Here is a 19,618-nt window from a genome sequence, read left to right as displayed (position 1 = left end):
TTTCAGTTTCTGTATCACACATATGATTTTATTTTTTATAAATAAGTGGCATCCACAGCTGTGCAGAGCTTTGTAAAGATCTCTGAAAGCTGAAACTACTGTTTTGTTTAAGGAAAACGTTTGATGTTGACTGGAACTTCTTGAATTCGTAGTGATTTGCATTCAGGTGTTTCTTCTCAGAGGACATTTGTAGAGTTGTTAGAGGGTCTTTGTTTATAAGGTTTTAAACTTCCTGCGTGTCGTTCTGTAAAGATGACGGGGCATTTGTAGTTTTCTGACTCTCTTTTCCTTTGATGCTGCTGGTGGAAGGAGCTCGGGGCGGCTTTCTTCCTTTTATTGAGGATTTGGACAACATTTTTTGTGTTTTTTTCTTTGGGACACGAGACAGTCTTGTGATGCCCATAACCTTGAGTTTGATTGGAGCTTCAGATATTCCAGCCATGTTTCGTGCCTGGCAGCGATATTCCCCAGCATCCTTGTATGACAGGCCATTGAGGCTGATTATGGACCAGCGAACACCGACACGAGGAGATTCCTGCATAACTGAAACACACGGCGGAGAGTTTGAGATGCACACTGCAAAAACACAAAATGTTACAAAGTGTCTTTGGTTTAGTTTGTAGTGCAAGTATCTTGATACACTTGACAAAACTAGCTTACAAGTAACTTTTCAGCAAGATATAAGAACTTGGTTTAAGTCAGTACTTTATTAATGTTGATAAAAACAGTAATAGGAATGCACTGCTTCACTTTTGATAGCGATACAGATATCTGAGGTTTAGTATCGGCCAACACGGATACGATACAGAAAAGAAGTTCTATAATGACTGAAAATATTTATTTTTTTAAGCACAGACATAAATGTACTCAATTTAAAAACCTGATTCACACTTACATACACCAATAGTGTCACAAGTTTGGTCAAACATGTAGAAACAAAACAACTTTAATTTGTTCAGTCGGTGCAGTTAGGAGTATAACGCCCTAAGTAAAATATATAAGAAAGAAACTGACAAAAACAATGTTTGAGAAAGTTCAATTAGGAATTTTAAGTATAATGTAAAATAAATAATGAAGCAGATAGATTGGGCACATTGTCATGATATCCAATCTAGATTTTTTTTTGTAAATATTGGGAGCAAATCATATATTAATATCAAATTGGTGCATTTCTAGTTATAAGCTCTGTAATCTGCCCATGGAGCAAGACATTTTCCCATGTTGTAAATTATAATCAGAGCTTAGTTTAGTGTTTTATTATTATTATTTTATTTTACTTATAACATGGAAAAAGTATCTCGATATAAGTGAAATATTTTGTTGTGCTTTTTTGTTCAAGTTTTGTCTTATTTCAAGTGTACAAAGATATTCACACCAGAAATTATAACAAAAATACCTGGTAAGATTTTGTGTTTTTGTACTGATATTGGTAAAGAGTTGAGTGTAAGCTAAAGACTGGTGCAATGCAGATTCAAGGGAAAAAAATATTTACGCTTCAATTAAGAGACGACTTACAGCTCTCCAAAATCTTGGGAAGTTGTTCAGTGTTCTGCAGGAGATCCTGTTTACAACAACCTGTTTGAGAAGAACAGATCTTTATATTCAGTCGCTCAGATGTTTGTGGCATCACTTCAGTGTCAAATGTAGCCCTGCTTTGCTTACCTGGGTAAGCCGAGGTTTTAATCCAGGTCAGCGTTGGTGTCGGGTAACCGCTAGCATCACATCTGAGGATGACGTTGCTGCCCAGCGGAGAGCTGACCCTGGTGGCTGCCGGCTGGACGGACGGCCGCATACAGCGAGAGAGCTCGGCTTGTGTCAGCATCAACCCGGACTGACCCACAGACCTGCTGCACATCAGCAGCTGATCCATCAGAACCACCGGGCTCCCCAGGGACATGGACAATGATGTCAGCATGGAAATCTGGCAGTCACACAGCCAGGGGTTGTCATGCAGACCTGAGTGAGAAGCAAAGTTTGACCCGGATTGCTCAAAGGAGTGCACAAAAAGATGAATCTGAAATCTGTTGCCGTCCCACGCAATCCACTTGATTCTCATCTCCCTTCACTGCTCCCTTTGGGATTTCTCCTATCGACTTGAATTCCCTTCGGAAGGTGAACTAAACTATTCAGTCCATCTTGGCCACTCTTCCAAATATAGCAGCCATCTTGTTCGGCTCACCACAACTCTCTTTGAAATGGCTGAATTTTTACTGATCTTAAAATTGCACAAATTGGAATTATGAAACAAAATTTGGTTAATGGAGACATGCCAGTTTTGAAAAATAAAACTCACATTTTTCCAATAAAAAGTTCTGTGCTGGGATGAAATAGTTTTTCCGGCTGTTTTGAAATTACAGTATTTCTTAAACTGCAATAGCAACACTTCTTTCACATCACACGAGTCGTGTGATCAACAACTGGATGTTACTATGGGCGGAAAAGACGAAGAAAATAACAGGAAGTGGCAGGGGATGATGGCATGTATTTTTTTACAAACTTATTCACGTGTGATTTTAATTGCATTCCTTATTTAATGGAAATACTGCGATTGAGAAATAATGATTTTTCGACATTAGTGGAATAGCAATAAAGTTTTCACACATTTGTAACAGTAATGCGGCCAGCAGGCGATTGTTGTTTACAGTGAAGTTCATTTCTGGTAATCTTCTTAGCGTCAAACTTGAGACATATGTCTCAAGCTCTAGCAATTGGGTAAAAGCTTAAACTTCAGCAGGAAATCATTTCTTATTCGCCGAGTGTCCAGTCCCTCTGTAGCGAAGCAAAGCGTAGAACAAGGCTACTGGACACCTGATGTGGTGCATCGTTGTCTGGTGTGATGAGTTATCAACAGATTCTTCAGGACTGCAGTGTCCTTCCATACTTGCCTAAGATCTTTCTTTGAACTGGTCCTTCCTGTAGTTCTGGAAGAGGAAACCAGAGGTCCAAGAGCTCAGCAGGTAATATAGTCAACCTGAGGAAAGGAGAGCATCAATGAACAGGTGAGACATACCTCAAAAAGATGATCTGTTATGCTTCATTAAACAGGTTAGGATACGTCTATGTATATATAAAACATGTTCATCACACTTTCCTTCATTCCTTTCAGAATGAGCTGTTTTAGGGCCTCTGTCACTTTAAATCCAAATAAGCTGTAATTCTGCTTGGGTTACTTGGTAAGAGGCTGGACTTTGCTGGGGTTGCTAGGTAACGGATTGGACTTTGCTGGGGTTGTTAGGTAATGGAGTACTGCCTGCTGATTTACTACATTCAGGAGATGTTTGAAACGACTCATTTTCTAGACAACAAACAATAAAACTTAGTACTAAAAACAGCTGGATGTTTTTTAAGCACTTCCTGTTTCTAGAAGCAGTAGAGACGCAAATGGAAGTACAAAAACCTGCAAAAAAGAGGAAGTAAACTTGTATTTTTATAGCACCTTTCACAGACATATAGATCACAAAGACAAAACAAGTAAAAGAAAGAAAACACATAAAGCCAGCTGACCAAATGTGTTAAAGCAACTTGGGTTGCTAGGTGACAGGCTGGACTCCACTGGTGTTGCTAGGTAACGCATTGAACTTACCTCGGACTACTGAGGGCATTGCCTGCTGGTGTAAGTTTTTGAAACAATTTCCAGTCACCAAAAATCATTAACTTTTTTAAGCACTTGTGCTCTTGTTAGAAGCCCAAATTGAAGAATAAACACGGACAAAAGCCTCGTATGCTGCACCCACCTGTTACTCGACAGATCCAGGTAGGTGATGTTGGGGAGGAAGAGGGCAGCATGAGCTGGAAGGCTGGACAGGCGGTTGTTGTGGAGCCCCAGCGTCTGCAGGCGGGGCATGTCTCGGAGCCCCTCCCAGGGGAAGGCGGTCAGCAGGTTCCCGTCCAGGCGCAGCTCCCGCAGCGCCTTCAGGTTGACGAAGCTGCTCGGGTGGACGGACGTTATGGAGTTGTAGGTCAGCCATAAGAAGCGCAGCTCCGACAGGTTGTAGAAAGCTGCTCGGGGAACCCTGGAGATCGAGGTCTTCTCTAGGCGAAGTTTGACCGAGTCGGCTGGAAGGTTCACAGGAAGTGCTGACATCCCGGAGTCGCTGCACTGGACCGACCTGCCAAACATTAAATTAAGATTTAGCTTTATTATTATACAGCTTTTAGAGAAACAAACAATAAAGCTATAAAGTCATCACTCATTAGGGGAATGGAAAGTGCAACTATGATGTTTGGAGTTACTGTACACTGCAAAAACACATAATTTTACTAAATATTTGTTCTAGTTTCCACTGCAAATATCTTAACACATTTAAGCTCCATTTAAGTCAATAATTCATTAATATTGATAAAAAAGTATTAGTTCTATTGACAGATAAATTAACTTATAACATTGGAAAAATGTCTTGTTATAAGTGAAATAATCTGCCAATGGAACTAGTACTTTTTCATCAATATTAAGGAATTATTGACTTAAATCAAGCCTCTATGTCTTGCAAAAGGTTAGTTTCAACTTCCAGACTTCCACCAGAATCAGCACACACTGCAAAACACAAAATATTACCACATTATATTATATTATATTATATTATATTATATTATATTATATTATATTATATTATATTATATTGTTATTCTTCAGTATTGATGAAAAAGTACTTGGTCCATAGGCTGATTTCCTCTAAGTAAATTTTTCTGCCAGTGAAACTACTTTTTCATTATTAAGGAATTAGTTAATTAAATTAAGCTCCAATGTCTTGCTGAAAAGTTACTTGTAATTTAGCTTTGTCTTATTTCAAGTTTGCTAAGATATTTGCACTATAAACGAGGCAGAAATACTTGGTAAGATTTTGTGTTTTTTGCAGTGCATGCAGCTCTGAAATCTATTAGAAGGAAAAAAACATAACACTTGAGCCTTTTAAGATAATCACAGAAACAAACACACATGGAAAAGATCATAACAAAAATATGAAACTTTACATTTTTCTGAAAGCTTCTGCTCACAGCAAATGTCTCAGTATTTATTAAATATATGGTAGTATCACACAGAGAAAGCAGAACCATAGAGATTATTAAAAAAAACCAACCTGGGCTCGGTCAGTCCGCTGCTGCAGACACAGAGAACTGGGCAGGAGCGGGTCATCACAGCCGACTGCAGGATGTGAAGAAGAACCAGCAGGAACATCTTGCATCAAACGAATCCTCTGCTCTGCTTCCCCAGGCTTCCCCAGTCCTCATCTTTGCCCATGCTGCAGAATGAAAGGGAATCCCAGATTAGCTGGGATTATAGTTCTTACGGTCGGGATTGTAATCCCTCACCTCAGCGCCAAAGTGGCAGATCACACCATGAGGGCCTGCAGGGGCCCCATGCAGAATTAAACCCTCCATCCTCTCTGGATTAATTCAGCAGGAGTGATCACAATAAAAACAATCCTGATGTTGTTTTCTTCTTGATTTTATCGTTTATGTATGAAGCTACATATAAATAAATATATATATATATATATATATATATATATATATATATATATATATATATATATATATATATATATATATATATATATATATATATATATATAATCATTTTTTTCTTCCCATTGTTTTGGGTTCCTCTGCTATTTTCACCTCCATATGTCTGCATCTACTTCTCTGTTTTCTATTGTTTATATCTGAACTTTGTCATTTGTGCAACTCTTCCTCTGCACCTCTTCATCCTATTTGCATCTTGTCCTTTCTGCACTCTTTGGAATCTTTTTCAGTTTGCACTTTTAGCTTCCCCCTCACATCATTTTTACTCTCTACCTATCTGTACCTACTACTTTCTCTACTTTCTTTTGTCTGCATTTCTTCTTTTAGCTTGATAGACCTTTGCATGTGAACACAGAGAGCTCAGTAATACAGGTAGAAGGAACTGCTGTGACCCATTAATCCTCAGGGATGCCAGTCCCCTTTGTTTGGATCAGATGCTGCAGCACAGATTGCTTCTAAACTGAACTAAATGTAGGCTTGAAAACAGGCGATGCTTTGCTGCAGAAACTGTGTTTCAGTTTCTGTGGAACATACAAAGCAGCATTTGAATCATATTTTCCGGTATCTGATGGTGTATGACAAATATGTATATTGTGCACTAAGATCAGGCAAGTGTTGTGAAGATATTTTCACACATAGAGGTGTCTGCACCCTGTGCCTCTGGAGTCACATTTAACTTTTTACACATCTAATTTGAGCTAAAGAATTGAACAGTACTTTAAAATGTAAAGGAAATAAAATAAATAAATAAATACTAGTTTATCCTACATGTTTGCATGAAAGCAAAGAATGATGCTAATTTCGTAAGTGATATTAGATTTGTGTCTTTTAGTTGCAGAATACTGCCTTTTTATAAAAAGTTTCTAATAAAAATTGAACTTTCTATAAAATAAATTGTGTTTATTCCCTTTACATAAAGGTCACAGATATTATTTTATTTATTTTATTCAATTAAAATGAACATGTCACATGTTGACATAAGCAAAAGTTTTGAATGAAAAAAACATAGTCTGCCTCTTCTCTCTAAAGTCCTAACTCAGCATCAATCAACCATCTATATAAACACAAAACAGGCAATGTGGATATATAAAAATAAAATCCACGGATAAAAAGTATTGTAAAACTTCAAAACAGCTATAGATTTCCTACAGTAGAGGCTGTACAAAAAAGCTAATTTGCTTCATGTAGCTTTTGCAGCTCTCAACAAATTCTGTTTAGTTGAACTAAGGGCAAAAATGTCTGTCAAGTTTGTTAATCATGTTCATATTCAGTGAATCCAAAATTAAGTGATTGACTATGTAGAGTTAAAACATTAGAAAGCCCTCAAAAACATAAAAAATGCAGTAAATATGTATTAAGTTGCCCTTCAAGTTGATACATGATAATATCTGCTGAAGAAAGGCTGATGTGTTATTAAAATATCAGCAAAAGCAGTGACTCTCCCTCGCCGGCAGGGGGCGCGCCGCACCTCGCTGTCTGTAATCGGGACACCTCTCCTTCTCCCTCTCTGGGCAGACTCCAACTGCTGCTTTCCCTGGTTAGTTCCCTTCGGGTTCTGGAAGTTGTTACCCGAACATGTCGGCCTCACCGGACCATGGAGACGGGCTCTCTGTGGAGGACCAGAGGAGGCAGAATGCGGCGCAGACCTTCCGCGGGGATCTGTACTCAGTCCGGGTAAATCTGTCACAGTACAAAACCTGCTGTTTTAAACTGATTCTGGGTTCGGAGGAAACTCTTCGGAACACTTAAATAGTATTGTTGGGTCGGCTCAGAAAAGAACAGAGTTAAAACAGCTGAAAGCATTTTAGGTTGAAGTTTGTTCCGTTAAAAACAGCAATCACAATTGGTCCGAACTCCGTTGAAAACTCTGATGATTGAACCGTTTTAGTGTCAACTCAGCGGTTCGGTTTAGTTAGAGTAAAACTGGTGAACATATGTAACCAGCGGGGTTCTGAGCTCAGTTCGGCTTGTGTATTATTCATTTTGGTTCAGTAGTTTTATTGTAAATATCAGGGGATGTTGACAGAAGTGACCAGTGAGGTGCAAGTTGGACAGGTGGTGTTATCGGAATCATGGAGGGTGGAGTTCGAAGAACAGGTAGATTTGTGTGACTGGGAGGAAGGCTGGGAAAACAGGAAGCTGTGTCCCAGCAGGAAGAGCTGTCAACACTTCTGATGGATAAGATCCATTTAGTGTTCCATTAAACCCAGTTAATGATTCAGCATTCACCACAACAGGAGCTTCTCTGAGTGGAACAGCAGCACTTCCTGGTCTGACACCACGCATCTCATCAGAACCTCAAATCAGTTCCGGTCACTCTGTGGGTCTGAACTGCAGAGCCAGCCCAAGGCATATGAGAGTTAAGGGGCTGCTTAGGGCCTCTTCACCACCAGGGGCATCCTGGTGGTGTATCAGTGGTGGTTATATCAGTCTTATTTGTATATCAGTCTTACAAATAAGACTGATATAATGTATTCTAATTAGAAATTACATGATAGCAGGTATGTTACACACATACTGGTACAGTAGCCATTATATTAGAGCCATATGAATGAAAAAATAATTACAAGAATAAATTGTAAAATTACAAGAATAAAGTCATGATATGAAGAGAATGAACTTGTATGAGACTAAAGTTGTACAAGAATAAAGTCAAAATAATGGGAATAAAGTCAATATTTAAAAAATAAAGTCATAATATTTTGAGAATAAAGTCATAATATTACGAAATATTATTTCAAATTAATTCTCATAATATTATCAGTTTATTCTCGTAATTGTATTATTTTATTAACATGGCCCTGTCGTAATGCTGATAAGAGGGGCCCCGAATGAAAATATTCTTAAGGTCCCAAAAAGGTTTTGGCCGGCCCTGCTGAATCTGCATCTATCCATTAATTTATGATTGTTGTGATTGGAGCTGGACAAATTAAACCAAAATGAAACTTTATCCCTGCAGATGGATCCCAGCCGGACCCGAACACGCCCTCCAAGCGAAGCGGGACTGCAGCGATCCCAAGAGCCGGCGGTCCCAGCTCCTCAGTTGGACGACTGCGAGAGGATGGGGACTCTGTTTGGGATGATCAACAAGTGCCTGCGGGGCGTGGGCTTCAACCAGGTCTACTTCGGGGACCGGACAGTGGAGCCAGTGGTGGTGCTGGTCTTCTGGGTTCTGCTCTGGTTCCTGGGTTTCCAGGCTTTGGGATTGGTGGGAACTCTGTGCATCATCATCATCTACATCCAGAAGTGATGATCCGAGTGAAGCTGCTGGGTCCTCCGGTGCAGACTGGTTTCATGCTGACGGCAGGTCGTTTGAAGTTATTTAAGGTGGAAATAAACCCTCATTTGCGAACGTTTGGGTTTCCTCCTGGACAATCAAATGGAGCTGTTATTTCCTGCTTTAATTATAATAATAGAAGCTCTGTGCATTAACAGCCAAAGATAATTTCCTCCAAACAGCCTAACCTTTTTCTATTTCCTGTTTAATTACTAAACTGATTACTTGGTTTGATTTTAAAATATTTGCCTTCACCTTCCGTTTCTCACTTCCAGTAATCATTCCGGGGTATTGCAGAAAATATTCGGTCCAGTTTGCGTTTCACCATGATGCCCCCATCACCCTCAACCCAATAGATTCACAGAACATTGTTTGTATTCAGGAGCTTCACTGTAAAAACACAAAATCTTACCAGGTATTTTGGGTCTAGTTTTTGGTACAAATATCTTTGTACACTTGAAACAAGACAAATCTAACTTTCAAGTAACTGTTTAGCAAGATATAGGAGCTTGTTTTAAGTAAATAATTATTTAATATTGATGAAAAAGTTCAATTGGTAGATTATCTCTTATGAGTGAAATAATATGTCAGTAGAACTAGTATTTTTTAATCAATATTAAAAAATTATTGATTGAAAATAAGCTTCTATTCTAAATAAGCTAAAGTTATTTGTGAGTTAGCTTTCTTAAATCAAGTGTATTAAGACATTTTCACTAGAAACTAGATGAAATTACGTTGCAAGATTTTTTGTTTTTGTTGAAAAGTATCACGGCGGTGTGTGGTGTGCAAACTTCCATTTGTTTGAATTGGTTCTAGAGAAACCCTTCTCTGGTTCTGAATGGAGTTCTGCCTCACATCAATCCCGGTTTTTCAGGTTCTGTTCATTCGCCTCACTGAGTCATTGCTTTTTTTACAGTTGATTGTAAAAACAGTTGATTGTTTTAGATTCTGATGAGGATCAAACATGGATACAGCCTCTTGTCTTTGCTTTGAAAACATATCTGATATAAAATAAGCAGCTTAAACTCAAATGCTGGAGCTAAGTTGCTTTCAGAGGAGGCTTTGTTTGTTTATTGGTTCAGAGGAAACTACAAATAGTTCAAACTGAGGCGTCACTGAACATATCTTCACACTGTCTGCAAGCTTCACTTACATTGAATGTGATTAAATGAGGCTTTCTGCTGTTTTTACTGCAAAAACATAAATTCTTATCAAGTATTTTGTTCTAGTTTTTAGTTCAAATATCTTAGCACAGTTGAAATAAGACAAAACTTACTTGCAAGTAACTTTTCAGCAAGATAGGAGCTTGTAAGTCAATAATTCTTTAATATATATTAAAAAGTACTTGTTCCACTGAGATTTTCACCTATAACGCGACATTTTCCCATGTTTTAAGTGAGACTTTTACTTATTTTTAATCAATATTAAGAAATTATTTACTTAAAACAAACTCCTACATCTTGCTGAAAAGTTACTTGCAAGATAGTTTTGTCATATTTCAAGTGTACAAAGATATTTGCATTATATACCAGACCAAAAATACTTTTGTGTTTTTCCAGTGTTTTAAAAATCAGATTCAACATCAATTTGGAGGAAAAACACTAAAGATACAAACCTCTTTATTTCTCCTACATGAGGACATTGTGCTTCTGACACTGCAATGTTGGTTTAAAATGTGATTTTAATAAAAGGTTTGCTGATTATACACCTCTGGTACGCTCTGTCCACTGAACTTAAACTTCAGCCGTTTAACCACAGGGTGAAACCGAAAGCACAGATAATTAAATATGACTTACTGTGTTTAACTTTTCCCTCCCTTGTATCATGGATATAATTAAGCATGATGGAAAACTTTTGAGAATTTGTCTTTTAGCACATTTATGATGAGTATGAACCTTTTGTGTTTGACATTTAAACATTTTCACTGATTGCCTCAAAGTATGCAGCAACACTGGGGAGGAAAACCTCATTAGGTTGCGTATGAGTAGACATCTGCCTTGACTGGTGGGATGTTCAAATTACAAGAAAGAAGCCCAGAAAATAACTTTAGTTGATGGCTTCTGAGATAAAATATTCAACTTTTTAAACTCGGAAAATTTCCATTTTTTTCTACAAAATTTCGGAGGATTTTTTTTGCATTTATTTACTCTCCTTTGTTCACTGAAAAAAAATACATACAGTTGGGATTTTAAAAAAATTTATATTGCTGAAAAAGTACTATTGGCAAATTATTTCACTTATCTGCCATATTGTGAGTGAAATAATCTGCCAATGGAGCTTGTATTTTTCCAGCAATATTAATTTTTTTTTTTTTACTTAAATCACGCTCCTATATCTTTCTGAAAAGCTACTTGTAATTTAACTTTTTTAAATTTTACCCTCATTAAAATAAAGTTTAATAGACAAAACTGTATCATTCTTGAACTGCAGTTGACGGCCACAAAACAATCAATACTTTGGATGCCCTTGCTCTATTATGACGGAGGTATTAAGTGATTTTGGTGGAATATCAGACTGTGGATCATTAATCTACTGCAGGTTGGTTGAATAATTTCAAATAGATTATATTAAAACTTGGGAAAACCTCAAGCGCTTCGGAGTTGGGCTAGGCTAACGGCCGCTCTCACTAATCACTATAACGTCAAAACTATCGGTGGCCAAAGTTTCCAATGAACCATATAAAGTTGCTAGATTAGTCGCTAGTCACTTGTTTGAAAGAAAATATGCTGGAGAGGTCAGAAAAGTCGCTAAATTCAGCGACATTGATGCTAAGTTAGCAACAATGTTGCACCTTGAAGCTGATACCGTCTTCTGCTTCACTTTACGACAGCTATCACTGCTGCAAAGTGCCGCGCATGTGCTATTTCGATAAAGTCTGGCTATGTACCACTACATAACGGTAGATATGATTTTTTCTATTTGGGTATAAACATACATATATATTCTACACGGGATCGGGATGTATCTCCCGATTCCAATGAGTCTGAAATCGTCTGATTGGGCCCGATTTCCGATCACGTGATTGGACCAGAACATCCAAAATCAAAACTGCAATAGAGTTGTTTTTGTGAAACGTTTAATTATAACCAGCAAACATAAATACACTGATATTTACAAATAAACATATTTACAGAAACAGGGAACTTTAGAGAAGAGCAGCAGAACTCGGAGGAACATCAATGAAACTTATGAACATTTAATCCCAACAAGAATAAGAAGTCAATATTTACAGATTCATGTGAGCAGCATTTACACTAACACAGAGTTTAAACACTAAATGAGCAGCGAGGATGGAAATCAGTCCTGAAGGTGGCGCTCAGTGCCTGCTGCCGCCCTCGGAGAGGATGCGGGTGGGCTCTGTGAACTTGGCCGTAGCGATGTAGAACAACGTGGGTCCTGGAACCAGAGCGAGCAGCGGCAGCGACAGCTCCAGCTTATCCAGGAGGCAGATGGAGATGATCCCGTAACCGTGGAGCAGCCAGTGGCTGAACAGAACCACCAGGCGCTTCTTCTTGGAGATAAGAGACTGGAGGGACTGCAGAGAAAACACAACTATTATTTCCATCTAAAGATGTTTTTGATGCTGCTGATCCATTTGAAATTAATAAAAGAATCAGATTTTATCATGCCAGATCTGATTTAATTGCTTTCTATTACAAAAAAAAGAGAAAAGAAAATACAAATGACATAAAATATTTTCTAAGTGTTTTTATTTCAAGCATCCCTTCTGTGAACTGTACAATTGAGTATTAGGGCCAAACTGCAAGAATTTTTACTTATTTACGAGAATATAGTCATAATATTAGCTGAACTAAGATGCGATTTTACCAGAACATCTTAAAATTATGAGGAAAAAAAGTTGTTTTAATGAGTGCAGATAGTTATCAAGATCTTATGTGATACCATAGTCATTTCAAAGCCTTGCCATATTGACAATAATTTGATGCTGATGTGTTTAAATATTAAGTGTTTAATTATCTGTAAGAATGACACCAAAGTATAATTTTTTTTGAAATGAAATGAAATGAAATTTTATTCGAACATGATACAAATATAAAAATAAAATAGTGCACAGTAACAAGAAGTGCATAAGAAAGAAGAGAAAATACAGATTTTTTTGTTTCAGTTAACATATCATGCTCAAAATGGGGTAGGAAGAAGTGAGAACTTATAAACTCCTACCCCCTAAACACTTGAAACTTTAGAGTCCTACTGTCATTAAAAAAATCAAAATCAAAGTGGCAGTCAGAAGTAACAGTTACTAATATTTACCTATACATTTTCCCATTTTATGCTGGTTTGTCTTTCTAAACCCTTACACCAAGTTATCTGCAATACACACCTTATTGCTTTCTGTCACCCATATGTGTATCTATTGAAAATTACCTCTTTGTACTTTCTTTTGAATTGTGTTAAACTATTGCTTTGTTTTAAATCTTCATGTAACTTGTTCCATAACTTTACACCTTTAATTGAAATACAGAAGCTTTTTCTTGTTGTTCTAAAATTGTGGATCTTGAAGTTTGAGTGACCCCTTAAGTTATACCCCCCTTCTCTTTCAGAAAACGTGCTCTGTATGTGCTCAGGTAACAACTTTTTAGATACTTTGAACATAAATTGAGCCATTTTAAATTCTACAAGCTCGTCAAATTTGAGAATTCTGGATTTTATGAAGAGCGGGTTTGTATGCTCATAATAACCGACATTATGGATGATTCTAATGGCTCGTTTCTGTAGGACGGTTACCGGATGTAAAGAGCTCTTGTAATTAACTCCCCACACTTCACAGCAATATGATAGATATGGTAAAATCAGAGAGTTATATAGAATATGAAGTGATTTAGCATTCAATACATGTCTAGCTCTAGCCAATATGGATATACTTCTACTGAGTTTACTCTGTAAATGTTTAATATGAGGTTTCCAACTGATTTTGTCATCTATTATTAAACCGAGGAACTTATTAGCAAAAACCCTTTCTAGAGTTACGTCCTCTATTTGAACTTGGATTTCAGTATTTTTATAACAGTTCCCAAAGACCATGATTTTCGTCTTGTCCAAATTTAGGGATAATTTGTTATGGTCAAACCATATCTTTAACTTACTAATCTCTGAAGTGACTGTTGAGAGAAGATGCTCTAAATTGTCGCCAGAGGCTAGAATATTTGTGTCATCAGCGAATAAGATAAATTTTAATACATTGGACACTTATGGCCGCTATTTTGTTGCTTGTCGAACAAAATAGCGGCCATATTGATAGAAAAATGGTAAAATGAAGTTACAATAATAAAGTAATAAAATTATGAGAAGAAAGTTGTACGTGCATAAAGTCATAATAATATCAGTGTAAGGTCATAATAGTTTCAGAATTAAGTTATAACATCCTGAATTTAGCTTTTACTCTCATAATTTTATTTATTTTTCATTGTCTTAGTGTGACTCCAGTACTTTATTTTAAAAAAAAAAAAAATTATCTACATTCTCCAAAACCAAAAATCGATTTATTGCCCAGCCCTAACCTGTACAGGTGAGACCTTACCTGAATCTCAGAAGCAGACATGTAAACAGCTAGTGTGACCAGAGACAAGACCAGTATGATGTAGGGAAAGGCGTAATCTGCAACACACAGGAAACTCGTTAAACCCTCAGATCCTGCTAACATTGTTGTTGTTGTATAACAGTAAAACACTCACACAGCAGACCGCCACCGACCGCCTGCAGCACCGTGACGATGGGGAAGAAGTAGAGAGCGGCGTAGATGCTGCGGAAGCGGTCCGTCTTCCCAAGGCCACACGCGATCTTCTTCACCAGCAGGGGGCGCAGCAGCATCATCATGACCAGGCAGAAGGCGTAGTAGATTAGCACTATGGTGTAGCTGAACAACAACAGCAACACAAACGGATTTAAAGACTTAGAATCAGATGATCAATTCAATGTTTTAATAGGACGGATTTTTAAAATCAAACCAACTTTGCATTAAAACAGAAGAAGAAAAGGACCAAGACCTAATCCCTGAGGAACGCCTCAAGTGTGGTGAGCTGCTAGGGTTTAGAGTAGGCCTGTCCAAACCTTTTCTCACATTGGACAAAAACCTTCAAATCTCTGACACTCTAACTCTGACCCTGGGTGATCACGTGTTTGAGAAAACGGGAAGCTGAATATTAATTAATCTGCCTTTTCTAACCAGCAGTGTGTTTTCGTGTGTGTGTTCTCACAGTGGGTAGACGGCCTCCTGTGTGCAGTGTAACGTGTTGACGTAGTCCGGGCTCGGGTTGTACAGCATAGTGTACCAGTCGGACAGCATCTGGACCCGACAGGACCGGATGCTGAGTTTTCCCACAGGTTCGGTGAGCAGCAGAGTGACCACAGCCGACACGCTGCACTCCAACATGGCGGTGACATGCTGCAGCAGAGCGCTGGAGCTGCAAACACACCAGAAAGAGAATCCATTTTAGGATATTTTCTTACTGCATCATCAGTCTGCAGGTATTATCCACATCACTAGTTTGGTTCAACAAGACACAAAAAATGAAACCTGATCTGGAATAATCAGTGCAACTGTCCCAAATGTGTCCTATTTTGTTTAGACCAGTTTACAATAAAACCGTTCTAAACAGTTTTACTAGGGTTACACCTGATTCACATTAGGTGTAACTATAGCTTGTACAAGGTTTACACCAGTTTATGCAAGGTTTATGCCAATTTACACCAGGTTTACACCAGTTTTCCCTAAGGTTACACTTGTTTACTCCAGGTTCACATCAGTCCAAATCTCATTTAGACTTGTCCACGTCTGTCTACATTACGGGTGTCAACCTCATTTTCATTTTGGGAAACATAATAAGATCATGAATGTTCTCAAGTGCTGTTTGTGCCAGAATGTATTGATAAGCCTATCAAAATGCTGTTAAAATCTCAATGATAAACTGTCTCTGTATTTGATAAATACTACTCAGAATTAAATAATACTGAACGTCATTTCATATTGATCAGTCCCGAAATTCAGATTTTCCAAAAATGAAATCTTCAAAAAACAAAAATTAATTTAATCGATAAAATCAATTCATTACTCTGCCCTAACTCTGCATGTTTTGAGTTTGAGCTCAGTCCAGTCTCACCTCTTCTTCCCAGAATACCACTCGACGAAGAACCAGTGCAACACCAGCGGCAGCATGGCCATGAAGCCCAGGTAGAGCCAGTCGTAGAGCTCAGGACACTCTGTGCAGCGCTGGCAGACCTTCTCAATGTTGGCCCGCTCTCCTCGAGGACAAACCTTCCGACAGAGATGATCAGACTTTTAGAAAAAAGCTGTTTATACCTGATGAAACTAGAGAAAGATCAGAAAATATAATAATTTGTTTAATCTGTAGGTTTTCCTGCAATCATTTTATTAGTTTTAATAAATAGTTTCTTGTTAGGAATTAACTCGGCTAGATCGAGGAGATTAGGGTGAAGCAGGCGTTCAAACTCAAACTCCTACTGGTTTTCCTTTAGGAAGCAGGTCTGTTGACGTTTAGGGTTTTCAATAAAATGAGCCGCCGGGTTTGGACCTTCAGAGACAACAATGGAACTGCTGAGAATGCAGCTCTAATTCGAGTGTAATGAGGCATCACCACAGGCAGCAAAAACAATTCCCACTCTCTCTGTCTGTCGGGAGTTATAGCCACATTATCGCGTTTCCCAACAGCACTAATGGGTAAACATTCACACAAGCAGATCTGATCTGCATGGGAAAAACATAAAAATAAAATACAAAACAAAACAAAAGTTTTGGAAAACAATAGTGATTATTTTGTTTGTTTGTTAGTGAGGAAGAACAGACTGTCCCAGTCTCAGAGGTCCAGACCCAGTTCAGACGGGAAACATGAAAACTGGTGTTTGGTACTCACTCCACACTCTCCCTCCACCGTCCCGTTCACCATGATCCGACCGCAGTACAGACCGGGGCATGTGGAGCTCATAGCCACACCTGGAACACAAACAAGCACAGATAAACATGCTCTGGCCCCCAAATGAAGCTGGCTAGACTGTCTTTTATTTTTAAGATTTCAGCTCATTGTCTCCCCCTACTGTCCAAAATGTGCTGCTGCTTGTCTTGTTTTCTGAGGAAAAAAACTTCCTAAGGATCTTAAGAGATTTCACGATTTCTGCTTACAGTCAAACGCAAAAAGTTTCCCCCTGATTTAATTAAGCAAAGAAGTACAATCCTCCTACTGAATAAGTTAGGCATGGGTGATTTCTTCTCAGGGGACAACAAGTTACTCAACCCCAACTGATGCAAAAGAGTAGCTTTTCATTTTAATGATAAATTAATTTTCATATGATAAATTAAATTTAAGCTAAATTAAATTTAGCATGATTTATCGTCGTTCTCGTCTCTATCTCTCTTTTTTTTAAACCAAAACCTGGATGACAAAAGTCTTCACTATCAACTCAACTAGCTCATTTTTGAAGGTCAATTTTGTACAGAGACAAAATTAATTTTATTTGTTGTTTCTTTTGTTTAGTTTATTTATTTTGGATATTAAAAATGTTTTCCAGATTATGTTATATTATTATGTCATTTTTATAATATTACTTGAAAATTATCTCAAAATAACAATATTATCATACTTAATATATATCAGGACTATTTTTATTCAATAAATAAAATAATATTTAGGCACAAATCTGCTTTCCTGAAGGCTCTGTTATGTGTCTCTTCAGCCTCGTTATGGTGGGCCATATTTGTCCCCCGGGCCTTGAGTTTTGCTCTACAAAGTTTTGTGCTTTATAAATAAAGTTGACTTGGATTCTTCTAAAATGCATCACTGCTCTGCAGTGCGTGACGTCACTGAAGTTCATATTTTATCAGTCCTGCGGTTCCTGATCTGGAGAAATTAAAATGTCTCTTTCTTTTTAAATTTAGACCCAAACAGATACGAAGCAGAAAGTCCAGAACCACATAACCAGGGTCCATTTATTCGAATGGCAAACACTGGTTCTGGTTAGCAGGTTTGGATGATGCTAACTGAATTATGATCCTTAAACGGTCCAAACAGTAGAACTAGGAGCTCCGGTTCAGTCACTACTGATCAGAGGAAATGAAACTCAAACTCACCTGAACTCATCGCGCAAACAAGAATCCAACAGGAATTAATAAAAGGGAATAATCCAGGCGAAGGTGGTTCTGTTGATACACTTCGACCTGCTTCCGCCTGCTACTGTTTCCAGCTGACTTGAAGGAGCAGTAGCGCCCCCTCCTGGACCGGAGTAACATAGCCTTCTCTCCATTTCCAAAATCCAGTTTGGATTAATTTAGTTTATCAATATAAATCTATAAACCTGAAACTAAAATCGAGATGCTGAAAATGTACAGTTTTTTGTTATAACAAGTAAGGTCTTTAGGTAAAGCATGTTCTTTGTTGTGACGCTGAAAACATGGCAGCACCGTCACTTCCTCAAAAACGGAATAAATAAAATAAATAATATTAAGTCCATCCATTCATTTTCTGTACACCCTTGTCCCTTAGTGAAGTTGGGAGGGTTGCTGGTGCCTATCTCCAGCTAACATTTCGGCCGAGAGGCGCGGTACACTCTGGACAAGTCACCTGTCTGTCGCAGGGCAACACAGAGACACACAGGACAAACAACCATGCACACACACACACAGACCTAGGGAGAATTTGGAGAGGCCAATTAACCTGACAGTCATATTTTTGGACTGTGGGAGGAAGCCGGAGTATCCAGAGTACCCTGGCCGGGAATCAAACCTAGAACCTTCTTGCTGCAAGGCAACTGCGCCACTGTGCAGCCCATAATAATAAGTACAAATATAAAAAGATGATTGCAAACTCTTGTCAGTCTTCTTAATCAGTTACTTAATTTCAGTTTAGTATCAATAAAGTATTTTTGAATTTGAATTAAATTTTGATTTTAACCCTTAAAATTACTAATGCAATTATTATTATTTACAATAGTAATTTATAAATGAAAAAACGTTTAGAGTTTCACCCTTTTGCATTTTTTCTCAAGAAAAGGATACAGCTTTAACTAACAAGTTATTCTACATAAAACTGACTCAGCAACATTATTTAGTGGTAGAGCAGAAAGCATGTTTAAGTTCATTTTAGAACATTTTGGTTGTCCTGTCTTTTTTATTTGCAGATACACCATTAGTACTAAAATTGACACATATTTTGAACACCAGAATAACTTGATAAAATTAGATTGATGTGAGCTTGTGATTTTTTTTTTATTAAAAAAAAAATCCTTACATTGGGTTTCTGAAAAAAATGTGCCACTAACATATTGTTTCTATTAAAAAAAGAAACCATAATGTCTAACTCAGGGGTGGGCAAACTTGGTTCTGGAGGGTCGGTGTCCTGCAACTCTTAGATGTCTCCCTGGTCCAACACACTTGAATCCAATAGCTTAATCAACTCCTAAGTGCAGTCAGGTTCTCCAGAGTCCTGCTAACGACCTCATTATTTGACTCAGGTGTGTTGAAGTAGAGCTACATCTAAAAGTTGTATCTCTACAACTTTTAGAGATACCAGGCCTGGAGTTGTCCACCCCTGGTCTAACCCAACATCCTGATCAGAGGATAAAAAGCACAGAGAATTTCTATAGTTTTTTTCAAGTTCATAATTTGCATTGGCGCCATGTTTGTTTCTTCATGAGCGTGAGGCGCATGCGCCGTGCTGAATACAAATACGGCGCAGTTTGTACGTGTGCGTTTAAATTAAGATCCGTCTTGCACCTGCCGGCACGGAGACATGTAACCAGCGTTCTACAATTCATATATTCTGGAAGCCGGATTAACAAAACTGTCTTTTA

General features: G+C 38.0%; 3 protein-coding genes across 3 annotated transcripts; 1 reads left to right on the top strand and 2 right to left on the bottom strand.

The window, feature by feature from the left end:
• Positions 1-6: 6 nt before the first annotated feature.
• Positions 7-5,176, bottom strand: lrit3b (leucine-rich repeat, immunoglobulin-like and transmembrane domains 3b). Its single transcript, XM_014993439.2, has 6 exons — positions 5,079-5,176; positions 3,735-4,109; positions 2,886-2,971; positions 1,663-1,956; positions 1,516-1,575; positions 7-543 (listed from the first exon to the last, which is right to left on the bottom strand). The coding sequence occupies exons 1-6, from the start codon at positions 5,174-5,176 to the stop codon at positions 224-226; spliced, it is 1,233 nt and encodes a 410-aa protein (XP_014848925.1). The 3' UTR covers positions 7-223.
• Positions 5,177-6,991: 1,815 nt separating this feature from the next.
• fam241a (family with sequence similarity 241 member A) lies at positions 6,992-10,505 on the top strand. The gene is made up of 2 exons (XM_014993465.2): positions 6,992-7,197; positions 8,483-10,505. Exons 1-2 carry the CDS (start codon positions 7,099-7,101, stop codon positions 8,771-8,773), a joined length of 390 nt encoding a protein of 129 aa, XP_014848951.1. The 5' UTR covers positions 6,992-7,098; the 3' UTR covers positions 8,774-10,505.
• Positions 10,506-11,859: 1,354 nt separating this feature from the next.
• Positions 11,860-18,030, bottom strand: jkamp (jnk1/mapk8 associated membrane protein). The gene is made up of 7 exons (XM_014993464.2): positions 17,901-18,030; positions 16,690-16,769; positions 15,919-16,073; positions 15,016-15,222; positions 14,494-14,675; positions 14,340-14,416; positions 11,860-12,335 (listed from the first exon to the last, which is right to left on the bottom strand). The coding sequence occupies exons 1-7, from the start codon at positions 17,908-17,910 to the stop codon at positions 12,117-12,119; spliced, it is 930 nt and encodes a 309-aa protein (XP_014848950.1). The 5' UTR covers positions 17,911-18,030; the 3' UTR covers positions 11,860-12,116.
• Positions 18,031-19,618: the final 1,588 nt, after the last annotated feature.

Source organism: Poecilia mexicana, unplaced genomic scaffold, assembly GCF_051168715.1.
Source record: "Poecilia mexicana isolate PSO_F unplaced genomic scaffold, ASM5116871v1 scaffold_22, whole genome shotgun sequence".
In the NCBI taxonomy this organism is placed as follows: domain Eukaryota; kingdom Metazoa; phylum Chordata; class Actinopteri; order Cyprinodontiformes; family Poeciliidae; genus Poecilia; species Poecilia mexicana.
This window is presented reverse-complemented; position numbering and strand designations above follow the sequence as displayed.

Bases quoted from the DNA above. Each gene is read 5' to 3' on its own strand.
- fam241a (XM_014993465.2), top strand. From the start codon at position 7,099: ATGTCGGCCTCACCGGACCATGGAGACGGGCTCTCTGTGGAGGACCAG. The intron at 7,198-8,482 runs GTAAATCTGTCA...TTATCCCTGCAG, and splicing joins GGGATCTGTACTCAGTCCGG to ATGGATCCCAGCCGGACCCG.
- jkamp (XM_014993464.2), bottom strand. The intron at 15,223-15,918 runs GTGAGACTGGAC...GTGTGTTTGCAG, and splicing joins TGGTATTCTGGGAAGAAGAG to CTCCAGCGCTCTGCTGCAGC. The intron at 14,676-15,015 runs GTGAGAACACAC...GTTGTTGTTCAG, and splicing joins CAGGAGGCCGTCTACCCACT to CTACACCATAGTGCTAATCT.
- lrit3b (XM_014993439.2), bottom strand. From the start codon at position 5,176: ATGTTCCTGCTGGTTCTTCTTCACATCCTGCAGTCGGCTGTGATGACC. The intron at 4,110-5,078 runs GTTGGTTTTTTT...AATGTTTGGCAG, and splicing joins AGCGGACTGACCGAGCCCAG to GTCGGTCCAGTGCAGCGACT. The intron at 2,972-3,734 runs GTGGGTGCAGCA...TCCTTTCCTCAG, and splicing joins CTGGATCTGTCGAGTAACAG to GTTGACTATATTACCTGCTG.